At 47.0% G+C, this 13,269-nt stretch overlaps 1 protein-coding gene across 3 annotated transcripts in view; it reads left to right on the top strand.

Annotated features, from left to right (window-relative positions):
• The window catches only part of ZNRF3 (zinc and ring finger 3), a 156,709-nt gene that overhangs the window by 90,394 nt on the left and 53,046 nt on the right, over positions 1-13,269 (top strand). For 2 of the 3 annotated variants that reach the window (XM_006938551.5, XM_023241612.2), the window contains 2 exons: positions 4,805-4,930; positions 10,687-10,806. In XM_006938551.5, coding sequence (XP_006938613.2) covers positions 4,805-4,930; positions 10,687-10,806 — 246 coding nt within the window. The remainder of the gene's footprint in view (positions 1-4,804; positions 4,931-10,686; positions 10,807-13,269) is intronic. The other variant, XM_003994766.6, reaches the window with a different exon arrangement.

Below are 13,269 nucleotides of genomic sequence, written 5' to 3'. Positions count from 1 at the left end.
TCAGCTGCTGATTTGCACTTCTGGTTTGCAACTTACTTACCATGCCTAGTCACTGTATCATCTGATGTTCTAACAATTAGCAAGCTGTTGCCGTTAAGGATCAAATAAGATAAAATGCATAAACATAGCAGCATAGTAAATATAAATACTTAATTATGAGAAAACCCTCTCCTTTGCTTTCCCCAGACTTGGTGTATTTGTTTGCATTTTATGCCTTTGCCTAGAATATTCTACCCTTTGAGACAGGTCAGTTCACAGATGAATGTTTTCATGTTACAGCGACTTGTGCTTCCCTATAAAACTTTCTGCTGAGCTCATAACTTGGAACCCTTAGAAAAAGAAACGTAGGATGTAAATGGTTGGAGATCTGGGGTGGCAGGCATTTCCAGAAGCTGATATTGTCATCAGGGATGAACTGACAGAGACCTGAGTCATACAATATTTAGCAGATGGGGTAAAGAGGCCAGTTACACAGGAGACATGGCTGAGGTTGAATTCAGAGGCTCAGTACTTGGGCACCTAGAAGTGTAAACTGGAATAAGGAACTCAGGAGAGAAGACGCCGAGGGTGGAGCTGGGTAGTAGGTGGCAGAGTTGGTGAGGTCGGTTTTCAATCTTCTGAGATGTGATTTTGGAGCCCTCTTTCCCTCCACAGAGAAATAAACAACCCGTGCCAAGGGATTGTGCCCACTGGCGCTTTAGAAAAATTCCTTTTGGTTTCGGAGCCTTTGATCCGTGTTCAGAAGTCAACACCTTGACAAGGCTGCCATTTGGAGCTAACAGTTCCCGCAGTGTCAGTGGAAGATTTGATTGGGGCATCTTAGAGGAGGATGGAGGGTGTGACTGCAGAGGAGGGAGAGAGCGTCTGGCGTGACGCGTGGCCCGGGGCGCAGGGCCTGACAGCCTCCAGGGGACCCGGACCAGCGGGTGTGTTTGAGGCTTACATCGGTCAGATTTCTGCATGCCTGAGGGCACTCTTGACGTGCCTCTCCTTCGCTATGGCCACAGCATAGCGGTCTGGTCATGGCTGCTCCCTTCGCACCATGGCTGCGGGGGCGGGGCGGGGGGTAGGCTTGGGCATCTCCTACTTCTGCCGTTCCCATTCCCCATCCTCCTCCTCTTCCTCTCTTCCTCTTCTCCCTAGCTGCCCATGACTGTCCCTCCATTCTTTCCACCACACCCCCTACTCTTTGCGTCGTGGGTGTTCAGCATTTGAGGACATGGAGATTTGCCTTGAATCACGTGGGCTTTAGGTTTCTTCTCTGATGCATGTATGTGTTCTTCCTAACTTAGCATTTCTCAGAATGTGTCCTGTGAAACAGTGTGATAGGAGTATACACACAACATTGGCTTATAATCAAAGGGTAGGAAGTGCTGGTTTTTGCAAAGGTTAAAAACCTTTTGTTTTTCAGGGGCTCCTGGGTGCCTCGGTCGGTTAAGGGTCCCAACTCTTGATTTCAGCTCAGGTCACGATCTCACAGTTGGTGAGTTCGACAGAGCCCGCTTGGGGTTCTCTCTCTCTTCCAGGCTGTCTTCTGTCTCTTTCTCTCAAAATAAAAAATAAACTTAAAAAAAAAAAAAGACACCTTTTGTTTTTCAAACCTTAGGCCTCCGCAGAGCTTTAGTTGCCAAAAGTATATCCTGACTCCCCATGGGGTGTTTCTCAGTGTCAGTTACTTGTACAAGAACCTGTTTTTAATCTCTCAGGGCTAGTATTCTGCAGGACATGGTTTCCAGAAGGGCTGCTGTAATTGGCTTAGGCTCTGGAAGAGTAGAAACCATATTGTCCTCCACTATGGATCCCCATGTTAGCTGAGTACAGCCATTTCTGAGTAAACTCTTGAGACATTTTTTTAAGACTTTTTTATTGTTGGGGCACCTCGGTGGCTCAGTCGGTTAAGCATCTGACTTGGGCTCCGGTCATGATCTCACGGTTCATGGGTTTGAGTCCTGTGTCGGGTTCTGTGCTGACAGCTCAGAGCCTGGAGCCTGTTTCAGATTCTGTGTCTCTCTCTCTGTCCCCGCCCCTCCCCCACTTATGCTGTCTCTTTCTGTCTTAAACATTAAAATTTTTTTTTTAACTTTTTTATTGTTGGAAAAATTTCTATAAAATTCACCATTTAAACCATTTTAAAGTATATAGTTGAGAGGCATTTAGTCCATTCACAGTGTTGTGTGTCCATCACCATCCTCTGATTCCAGAACATTTTCATGATCCCAAAAGGAAACCCTGGACCCATTAAGCAGTCACTCCCCATTTCTCCCTCCCTCAGCCCTAGCAACCACAAACCTGCTTTCCATTTCTATGGATTTGCCTATTCTGGACATTTCCTATCGGTGGAATCAGATACAAGGTCTTAGACGTGCATGATACCTCTTCCCCTCCCCCCCCCCCACTCCCCCCCACCAGTGTAGTTCTTCATCATTGGCCAAACCTCATTCGTGTGTAAGTAACAGAAAGCAGCTCTCCATCTGGAAACCTCCAAGTCCTGTGGCCAGGTTAAAAATATCCTGGAATACTGTGGAAAAGGGTCAGTGGTGCAGTTGCCATGGCCATGAAATGGCCTGGGATTTCAGGAAGCTGGCTCGAGCCAGGCTGGGAGCCCTTTTGTGGCGGTGGAAGTGACAGGCTGTTGGCACAGTTGAATTTAACACCCTCACCCCTCCTCTCTCTCCCATCAGAGGTCTTCACTTCAGGCCACTCATCTTTTAATAACCACCAAACATGTCAGAGTGGGCTGGGCTCTTCGGGGAATCTTCATATGCCTTTCGGGCAAGATCTTCCAGCCCGAGGACTCATGCAAAAATTGGATGTCCTGGGGCTGTCTGTTTCATGTGTTGCAATTCCCAGGGGATGGGTCATTCCTCACCCACTAGAGAGATAGCTACTGGCCACCCCCTTGTAGCACCCTGTGCTCACTGGCCTTATGGGCTCGTGAAACCCCCACCTGTCGCTCCATTGAATTGCCAAGATTCTCTCGTCTCTGGGCTGCACCCTTCACTCCTCCACTCCTGATGCCCCTCGAGGCCGGGCACACCACTTCCAGAAGAAACCATTGTCAGTGTGCCACTCTTCTGCCCAAGGAACCTGTGGTATTGTCTTCGTGTCCAAACACCTTTCCAGTTTTTGAGTGTGTTTCTTTCCTTCTTGGTGTAGACCGTGACCCTTCAGACTCATCAGACTGGTCTTGTTCCTCTTCCCCCTAGAGCCTTTAGCTCTGCCTCCCCAGGCTTGGAACACCAGCCTGCTCTCTCCTTTTTTCCTTGACCAATCTGACTCTTCCTTGAAGCTTAGCTCGCAGCTCAGCGGCACAGGCACAGGGCTTCCCCGAACATTCCAGCAACTCTTGCTGCCCACACTACATTCATGTTGCAACTCTACTACCGCAGAATTTAGAACTGGCAACATTTTCCCCTAAAGATTTTATCACTTAGTCTTTCTCCCCTAGTCAGGTGACTAGCTCTTGGAGGAAGGGACAGTAAAGTTAAGCAAGTAGAGTGGGAAGGCACCAGGCTGTGAATCTGAGGGCCAGGTCACCTGTGGGTATGGCCACTTGCTGGCTCTCTTGTCTTGGAAAAGCTACTTACCTTGAGCTTCTGTTCTCATCTATAAAATGAGTGGGGGCGGGGAGTAAAGAGAGTGTTTTAGTTTCCTATTTGCTGCTATAACAAGTTACTATAAACTTAGTGGCTTAAAGCAACACAAATGTATTCCCTTGAGTTCTGGAGGTCAGAAGTTGAAAGTGGATCTGTACGCAACATTCCTCCAGGAGGCTCTTGGGAGAATCTGTTTCTTGTCTTTTCCAGCTTTTGGAGGCCAGCTTTGGAGGATATCATTCTGTCAACCACAATGGATTCTTAGGTCTCTCTTGTGTCTCTAACATGCCACGAATCTGAAGACACGTTTCTTCCAGTTATTTAGAGTTTAGCGCTGTACTAGACTCGTTAATTTCTTGAAAGTTAGTTTATCCATGAGGATTTCCTCCTCTCAGATTGTTACTGGGGATTCCAGGGCCTATTGAAACTCAATAATAGAAAGAACTGTGAGCACAAACTTCAGGATTGTTTTGTTTTTAGACTCCCACTGACTGCACTTTGCTAGAGAAAATGTGACGATGCTTCTTTTTTTTTTTTTTTTTTTTTTTTTTGATTTTCTGCTTTGCCCATTTTGAGAAAAGCCTCAAAGGATTTCATCTGTTTCCCAATAGCCAGGGGTAGCCTTTTAAGCAGCTTGTTAATTATACTGGTGATTCTGCTGTATGTCCAGTGGTCTTTCCATAAACTCCTGAATGTGTTTCCAGGTCCTTTTGCATAACTTGAAGTAGATGTGTCGTTAAGGTCTAGAAGCCAAACAGACAAGGATACTAACCTAGATAATCTCATCTGTAATTGCTACTTTACGTTATGATATTTCACAGAAATTTAGATTGGTATGTATATGGGAGGTATGCTATTTTTCTTTGCCTGCATTCCATCGGGTGATGTCGCCTTGGGTAACCACCCCTTACAAAGCAGTGAGAAAGCGGGGAGCCTGGCTGGCTCAGTCCAAGGAACATGCGACTTGTGATTTGGGGGTCATGGGTTCGTGCCCCACATTGGGTGTAAAGATTTCTTAAATAAATACATAAACTTAAAAAAAAAAACAAAACCAGCAGTGAGAAATCATCCATAAAATCAGCACCCTCCTCCACCCCCCAGTTAAGAGTTGAGGTTACTTTTGACTGTTGAGTCGAAGACATTTACAGTGTGAGTCAAGCATGTCTGTGGCCTGTGTATTGAAGCTTTCTTTCTATTTTGCTTTCTAGATGCACCCCTTGGGCCTATGTAATAACAATGACGAAGAGGACTTGTATGAATATGGCTGGGTAGGAGTAGTGAAGCTGGAACAGCCAGAACTGGACCCAAAACCATGCCTCACTGTCCTGGGCAAGGTAAGCGCCAGGCCCTTTGAATCTCTCTGATTCCGACTGGTGTTCTCTGCTCTCCCATTTCATCAGTTCCTCACATAGGTGGTTACAGAGAAGAGCCATCCCAGCACAGCCGTCTCTCCCAGCTGACCCGTGTGGGGATAAGGACTAAGACATGTCCTGTGGCAGCCCACCGTGGTGCTTCCAAGCTTGGACTGTGACGGAGCCTGCCAGCCTCAGAGTCGGCTCCACCTCTTGTCCACTCTGTGACTTTAGGCAAGTCACTTCCCCTCCAGGAGTCTCAGCTTCTTATCTGTGTAATGGTTTCATAATAGAGATTCACACTACCTTATACCCTTGGGGACAGAGGTGTCAGAACTCTGAGATTTGGGGAATTTAGAAAGGTGTTAAGGCTGTACATACTTTATATTAAGTAACCCCCAGGAGATCTGGGGCACTCCTTCATCATTAAACACCTCCATATTTGTGTAGCAACCTGTATGGATATTCACATTAAGCAGGATAACTAAAATCTCGTGTTAGTTCAGGGCAACTTTGCCTCTAAATGAGTTCAGGTTCATTAAGTTTTGCTGCCAAGTAAGTTCTGGAAAAACTCCTGGGTTTTTAGAGCTTTTTTGGTTTCAGAATGGCAGACGGCAATTATGGTCCTATATTAGAACTTACCTCAGAGGATGGTTAGGAGGAGAGATGAGATACAAACGACCAGCAGAGTAAGCTTTCAAAACATTTTTTGCTGCCATTGGTTGCTGCCATCCCATTTAGAAGCACGAAATGAGAGACTCGTTAGCCAAGAAGGTCAGCTTTATCTCCGGCTGCAGTGTGAAGATAGAAAGAAATTTATTGTGGGAAAACTATCCATCAATGATCTTAAAATATGACAGATGGCCATCTGTTTTAAACTGGATCATTTTGTTAAAGGGAAAGGTTTGAAGAAAGTTATTAGAATTCTAGTTAGAGGAAAGGCGGTCTCTCCTAAGGATAATGTTACTGCCTGAATATTTTTTTATAATCTCAGAAGGTGCTGTTTAGGTACCATGGGGAGACAGCTGGGGGGCAGGGGAAAAAAAGTCCTGATTCCTGACCTCTTGATGATCCAGGCAGGAGAAGAGAGATGGTTTTGATGCAGGGTATTTTAGGGGGAGCCTTTTCCAGACTCCAAGATGCCCCAGGCAGTGTCTCATGAAAGTCTTCCGGTCCAGGAGACCATTATGGGTCTAAGCTAGGATTTTCATGCCCCTCTTGTCTTCTGAATAGCTTCTTGAACTTGTCAAGTTCTCCTGCCCTTTTATAAGGGTGGGAGGGGGCGGGGGGAACAACCCAGGAATTATTACCTGTCTGGTTTACAGTTCATGAAGTCAAATCAAGGTGTTTTAGGTGACCCAGGCCCTGATACTTCATCGTTTAAATAGTCGGCCAGAGCTGCTTAATGATGCTAGGAGAGCCGCGACCCCTTTGAGAATACTGTAGTGTTTTCCTAGGAGAAATGCCAGCTACATCCAAAGGTTAGGAACACTGCTTTCCTTGTGGGCAGAACACTTCTCCTATAATATTTTCTCCTACACTTAAGCTGCTGCTATGCAGGGCCCAGCAGCTTGACTTAATTTGTTTTGCTCCAGCCCAGTGGAGCTCTGCCTTTGCATCTGTTGTGTCTACAAGTGGGTTGGAAAAGTGCTCCCAGGGACACCCCATTGTTCTTCGATGGCTCAGTGCTGTTGAAGTCACTTGGAGAACCCGCTTGTTACCTTCTCCACCTAGAACAACCATGTAGTGGTTTTACTTGAAGAGGTTTGTATGGTTTGGCCTGCTGGCCTGTGAAGCCAGGGGGAATAAAAACCCTAGACATATATTGAATCATTAAGTACTTCTCGGGTTTATTCATTCACCAAATATTTATTGAATGCCGGGGCCCCGAAGCTAAGTGTGTGGTTCTACCTGCTTGCAAGCAACAGCCCTCCCTTCCCCCGCCACGTCTCTGGTTGGAAAGGCTGTGTGGTGGCCAGGCAGTATTTACACGTGGTTAGTTCCCGAAATTTGACTTAGCACCTGAATAAAATCATTAGCAAAAACGCTTGGGCCAGACAAAGCAAGACAGTTTCGCATTTGTTTAGAGCCTGGGTCTGTAAGGAGGTGTGATGACTCATTCATCTCTCTCTCTCTCTCTCTCTCTCTGTCTCTCTTTCTCTCTCTTTCCCTCCCTTTTTTTTTTCTTTCTACCTTCCTTCCTTCCTCTCTCTTTTCACTTCTCATTTAAAAAAATTTTTTACTGTTTGGTTTTTTTTTGAGAGGGAGAGAGACAGAACGTGAGCAGGGCGGGGACAGAGAGAGAAGGAGACACAGAATCTGAAGCAGGCTCTAGGCTCCGAGCTGTCAGCACAGAGCCTGACATGAAGCTCGAACTCACAAACTGTGAGATCATGACCTGAGCTGAAGTCGGACACTTAACCGACTGAGCTACCCAGGCTCCCCTTTTCATTTCTTATTTTATTTTATTTTATTTTATTTTATTTTATTTTATTTTATTTTATTTTATTTTATTTTATTTTATTTTATTTTATTTATTTTATTTATTTTTTAAATGTTTATTTTTGAGAGATAGACACAGAGTGCAAGCAGGAGAGGGGCAGAGACAGAGAACGAGACACGGAATTCGAAGCAGGCTCCAGGCTCCAAGCTGTCAGCACAGAGGCCAGCGCGGGGCTCAAACTGGGGAATGGCGAGATCATGACCTGAACCAAGGTCGGACACTTAACTGACTGAGCTACCCAGGTGCCCCTTCATTTCTCATTTTAAAGTGTAGTTGTTCTCTTGGGGCGCCTGGGTGGCGCAGTCGGTTAAGCGTCCGACTTCAGCCAGGTCACGATCTCGCGGTCCGTGAGTTCGAGCCCCGCGTCGGGCTCTGGGCTGATGGCTCAGAGCCTGGAGCCTGTTTCCGATTCTGTGTCTCCCTCTCTCTCTGACCCTCGCCTGTTCATGCTCTCTCTCTGTCCCAAAAATAAATAAACGTTGGGGGAAAAAAAATTTTTTAAAGTGTAGTTGTTCTCAAATTCCCTTTTATTATCTTTGCTAACTGTGCCCTTTTTTTTTTTTTTTTAATCCCCAAGGGCAGTAGCAAGGGGCTAGGATAAAGAAAAGCACAGTGATCCTCATGGGCAGCCCTGTCTCCTGCAGATAGCATGCTTTTCTCTCATTTCTTTGCTCTCAGTGGCTATGGCAAGAAGGCGGTGGGCAGCGGAGAGAAGCACAAAAGGGAGAGATTACAGCCAAGTCAACATGGGGGTGGGAGGAGGGACTCCTCCATATAGATGTTGAGACTTGCTGAAAACCATAGAAGGGAGGACTGTGTCAGGCACTCGGAAGAGCCTGTGGGAGAACAGGGGAGGGCCAGACACAGACCCCTCTCCCTCCCCCAGCCCTTACCCTCATCACCTACCCGCCCACAGAAAATGCCATAGGGCGAAATGTTGAAACAAGAGAGGAATGTCCTAAATTAAAAACCTGTAAATGCCTCTCCAGGAGTTCAAATAAAGTTTCGTTTTAAAAGCAAAAGACATAAACTCATCACCTTGGTTTATTACTGAATGCTTTTGAACTCCTCAGAAGGGAACGCTATAAACTCATGAGAGAAAAATGATTTATGATCTTCTCCTTATAATCTTTTCAGTTCTGCAGGAGGCAGGGCAGACAGTGGGATCAGCTAGGGAGGTAGAGTTGGGGTGAGAGGGAGCCCCCCACAAGGATGTAGCCAGCCAGGGCACCAGGCCAGGCCCTGCATCACACCAGACCCAGAACAAATCTCTAGGCTTTCTGGGCCTTTCTCTTTCACTTTGTGTTAAGAGGCTGTTCTGGGCTCCTTACTCTTCTAATATTTTGAGCTTCTGTGTCATTTAAAATCTCTTCCCTTGAGATTCTAGTTCAGGGAGGTTCTCTTTGCAGCATTGAAGGGCAGACTCGGTTTTTAAAATAGAATAAAATTGACATTTCTGAGCAACTTACTACTAAAAGTAAGGGTCTTCAGCCGTCCCCACAGTACAGGAATCTATGCTCATCCCCTGGGCATTTTAAGCCTTCAATTCAAACAGTGTTTATTAAACATCTTCTGGGACTGGCAAGAATTTTGAAGGTTGACTTTACCAGCTTCAGTTCCTATGATCCATCCACGTAACTGAGGGTCTCATGGCAGGAACACAGAGGATGTGTTGGAGTGTCTAACAAAGCCCGCCTGGCCCAGATTCCATAAATGGAGACAGAATGAACCTCTCTCCCCCTCCTCCCACCTTGCACTGGACTCTTACGGAGGGTTTTGAAAGACAGGACAGTCAACAGGCATGGACCAGCTCTTTCTGGTACTTAGGAGGACAGCGTGAGGAAATTATGAATTGAGACAAGAAAGGCAGGGAGTTCCGGGTCAAAGAGACCTAGCTCTAGCAGAGCCACCTCAGAGAGGTCACTTCAGTTCTGGGGCCCTTATGCTTGGGGCTCGTGCCTGAGGAGAACATAAAAGCAGCCATCATGTGTTCGGTGCTGGCTCAGCGCTAGGTAGGAGCTTTCTCTGTAGCATCTTTCGTTTTCAGACTGGCTCTGAGATCGTGTCCAGATTCCCGTTTTACCATGAGGAAATCAAGTTCCCGAGACATTCTCTACATAACGTAAGAGCAAACAGCTCCCAAGTCGCTGACCTGAGATCTGAGATAAAGACTGTTCTGCTGCCTCACCTATGTTAGTTTCTCCCCTTTGCCCCCTTTTGTCTTCCTAAAAATCGATGCTTTTCAGGAGTCACTGGCTTAGTTAGGACTGTTGGTTCCACTTAACAGAGACCCAGATTGAGCTGCATTTAGCCAAAAGGGGATTTGCTCTTGAGGCTCCTGGGTGGCTGCTGCTCTTCTAGAATAGCTGACTCTGGGCTCAGTGCCAGTGGCCCCTCCCCAGGTCTTCTGTATATATTTGCTTTTATTCCTCCCTCCCTCCCTCCCTCCCTCTCCCTCCCTCCCTCCCTCTCTCCACCTGCTTGGTAGGAGACATAGCCCCCCAATATCCCTGTGTCTGACACTTTCTTGTTTTCAAGTCTACAGGATTCTAGAAAAAAGATTTGTTGGCCCATTGTGGACTAGGTGGTCACTTTTAGTCTGGTCGGATGTGATCTGGGGCTGGGAACACACAGAACTTAGCTTCCTGCCCAGCCATGTGTGGGGGGTTAGAGGATGAAGTGTTCTCCAGAAGACAGCTGGTGGGGGACAGTGCTAGGCTACTGTCCCTAAGCAGCCCCCTGTAGTCGCCAAGTCATGTATGGGATCGTTAGCTGGTAGGTGATGTCCTCAATTTATCCTGAATCATTCAGAGAAACACCAGTTGGAAGGGACTTCTCTGGTCCATGTGTACCATGGAGAGTTCATTCTTCTTGCCCTGAGCTGACAGCCAATCCCTGGTATAGATAGTAATGAGGAGGAGGAGCGAGTCTATGGGGCTGGAAGTGGCAGATGGGTTTTAGAGAGAGGGGCTGTGTGAGACAGGGAGAGATGGGGGAACAACCTCCAAGAACAGGGCAGAAAGAAAGGAAGCAAAGAAATTCTTCAAGGGGCATTGAAAGTTGCTGGGGAAGGAATAGGCTTTCAGGTTAAGGAGTTTAGTCTTTATTCCCCAGGCTGGTTGGAGGCGGAAGGATCAGGGTGGTGCCCAGACATCAGTTCTCATAAATGCTTTGGTGAGATTCAAGCCAGTGACATTGCTGAGGACACTTCATGTTTGCCTTCACATTTCCCCAGTCTGTTGGCAGTGTGTATAGAAGAAGGAAGCATTATATCCCTGAAGTGATGGAGCATAGTCCCACCATGGCTGATGACCACTTCTGCTGGGTCCTGGGGGAAAAGCAAACCGTGCATCACGTAAGACCTGTTATAGAGGATCCAGGAGCAATTGAGGACAGAGACCAAATCCTTCTTTGTACATGGGGCTCTGCCCAGGAAAAATTCTTACTTATCCTTCTTGCCTTTTTTTTTTTTTTTTTAATTTACATTTATTTTTGAGAAAGAGAGTCAGCACAAGTAGGGGAGGGGCTGAGGAAGATGGAGAGAACCTCAAGCAGGCTCCACGCTCAGCACAGAGCCCTACATGGGGCTCGATTTCACAATCATGAGATCATGACCTGAGTCAAAATCAGGAGTCAGACACTTAATCGACTGAGCCACCCAGGTGCCCCTCTTACTTCTCTTTCAAAGAGTGACTCCTAAAATAGAGAATTCATGATGATGAATGGGTTTTGTTTGGCCAAGCCTCTCTGAACTAGGGCTTGTCTTTCCTGGGCATTGTCTCTGGGATCTCTGGTAAAAGTCAAAGCTGGTAACATCATAGTGTAGGTGGTAATTTAGCCCACCAGTTTGCACCATGAGGTCAGGGTACCCTTAGGGCTTCCCACAGGTGGTCCCATAAGACCAGAGCTGTTTCATAATAATGCTAAGATGTCACTTGCCGAATCACTCATTCCCTCACAAGCATATGGTAGGGTTCTCCAGAGGCATCATTTTGTTTGATGACTTCATTGTTCTGTCAGCTAATGGGATATGTGCTCATATTTTCTGTGTTTTAAGGGTTTCTCAGTTTTAGAGTGTCTGGCTGGCAGTCTGTAGAGCATGCAACTCTTGATCTCAGGGTGCTGAGTTTGAATCCTACGTTGGGTGTAGAGTTTACTTAAAAATAAATATATAAGGGCACCTGGGTGGTTCAGTCGATTAAGCGTCTGACTTGGGCTCAGGTCATGATCTCCCGGTTGGTTCGTAGTTTGAGCCCCACATCCAGCTCCCTGCTGTCAGCATGGAGCCTGCGTCAGAGCCCGTGTCTGCCTTTCTCTCCCCTCCCCCCACTGGTGCTCTCTCAAAAATAAGTAAAAACATTAAAAAAAAAATGTTTCTCAGTTTTAATTCCTAATATGGTCAATATCAATAGATGTCACCCACAGAAACACAAGTTCTTTGGGATTCATTTTCGAGAATGCGAAAGGAGACCCGAGATTTGAGTGCACTGAGCTAGCATGAGGTCCCCACTCTAAGATAATCTCCTAGAGCTTGGCTGAGGGAAACGCCCTATTAGAAAGTTAGCCGAGATGAGCAGAAACTAGAGAACCGTGCAGGAACTAGAGGTGAATATGTTGTCAGGAGATGATTCTCTTCTGCAGTCTTGGAGTCAAGAGTGTTGGTTCTAGACTTTAAGTAATTTGAGTAACACGAATGGGTTGCTATTTCCCATATTTAATAACAAGTAACTGAAAAACGAATTCCAATGGAAAGTCATCAAGTAAAAAAGATCTCAATATCTTTGAGGCTTGCATTGGAATAGAACCTTCAGCCTTAGCCTTCAATGACGGGGCTTAACTAGATAGGCCTTTGCTTAAGGCAAAACCGTGTGGGAAGTTGGGTCTGACTGCAGAGCTATTGAAGAGCCTGTAGGCTGGAGGGTGAGGGGGCTTGTCCTTCAGCATGCCCTTCTCATTTGGGTGTTTGGTCACAGATGTGCATGTCCTCAGGTGGGTGCCTGAGTGCCCTGGCCCTTAGGCCAAGTCCAGCTTAGCACTCTTGAGTATGAGATTTCCGTCTCCAGTGGAATGGTGGCACTGAAATCCTGGGTCTGACTTGCTGCGGGAAAGGGGAGAAGGCAGCAGGGTCAGCGGGGTGTCAGAGGCAGCAGGTCCCCATCACAGGCATTGGTGTCAGGGAAGCGCGTGGGGCACTATGGCGACGGCGCGTTGTGGGCATATCCCTGGGAGCACCCTGTGCTTCAGGACACTTACCTGAGTCAGACCTTCTCAGGGCATGTCTTCTGAGTCCTCTTACCACAGTGGTTCTCAACTGGAGGTGTGGCCTCCCTCCCAGCCCTGGGGACATTTGGCAAAGCCCTGGGACATTTTTGGTCTTCTGACAAAAGCACCCACAAGGGATTGGGGGTAGGGGTTGGGGTGCTACTGACACACGGTAGAAGCCAAGGATGCTGCTCAGCAGCCTGCAGTGCACGGGTCGGCAACCCCCCCACACCCGACAAAGAATCATCTGGCCTCACTTGTCACTAGTATCCCAGATGAGACACCCTGTGCTATCATAATGGGCAAGTTTTATCTCCCTAAGAAGACCTTAAATTCCACTTCCTCCTCCCTCATTCCCTTCCCTGCCCCGCTGCCCTCCAGTATAATGACAGGTTCACGGTAGCCTTTTTGTGGTGGGTCCTGGTGAGGTGCGGGTGCAGTGTTCCAGCATGTTCGTGTTTCCGAGGGAAGAACAGAGAGAGCCCAGATCTTGAAGCCCTACGCACTAGGTGCAAACGGTAATTCTTCCACTCCGGTAGTAGCTGGAACTAGCTTT

The sequence above is a fragment of the Felis catus genome, chromosome D3 (genome assembly GCF_018350175.1).
Source record: "Felis catus isolate Fca126 chromosome D3, F.catus_Fca126_mat1.0, whole genome shotgun sequence".
NCBI classification, from domain to species: Eukaryota; Metazoa; Chordata; class Mammalia; order Carnivora; family Felidae; genus Felis; species Felis catus.
Note: the sequence above shows the minus strand (reverse complement) of the source record. Positions and strands in the feature narration are given on the sequence as shown.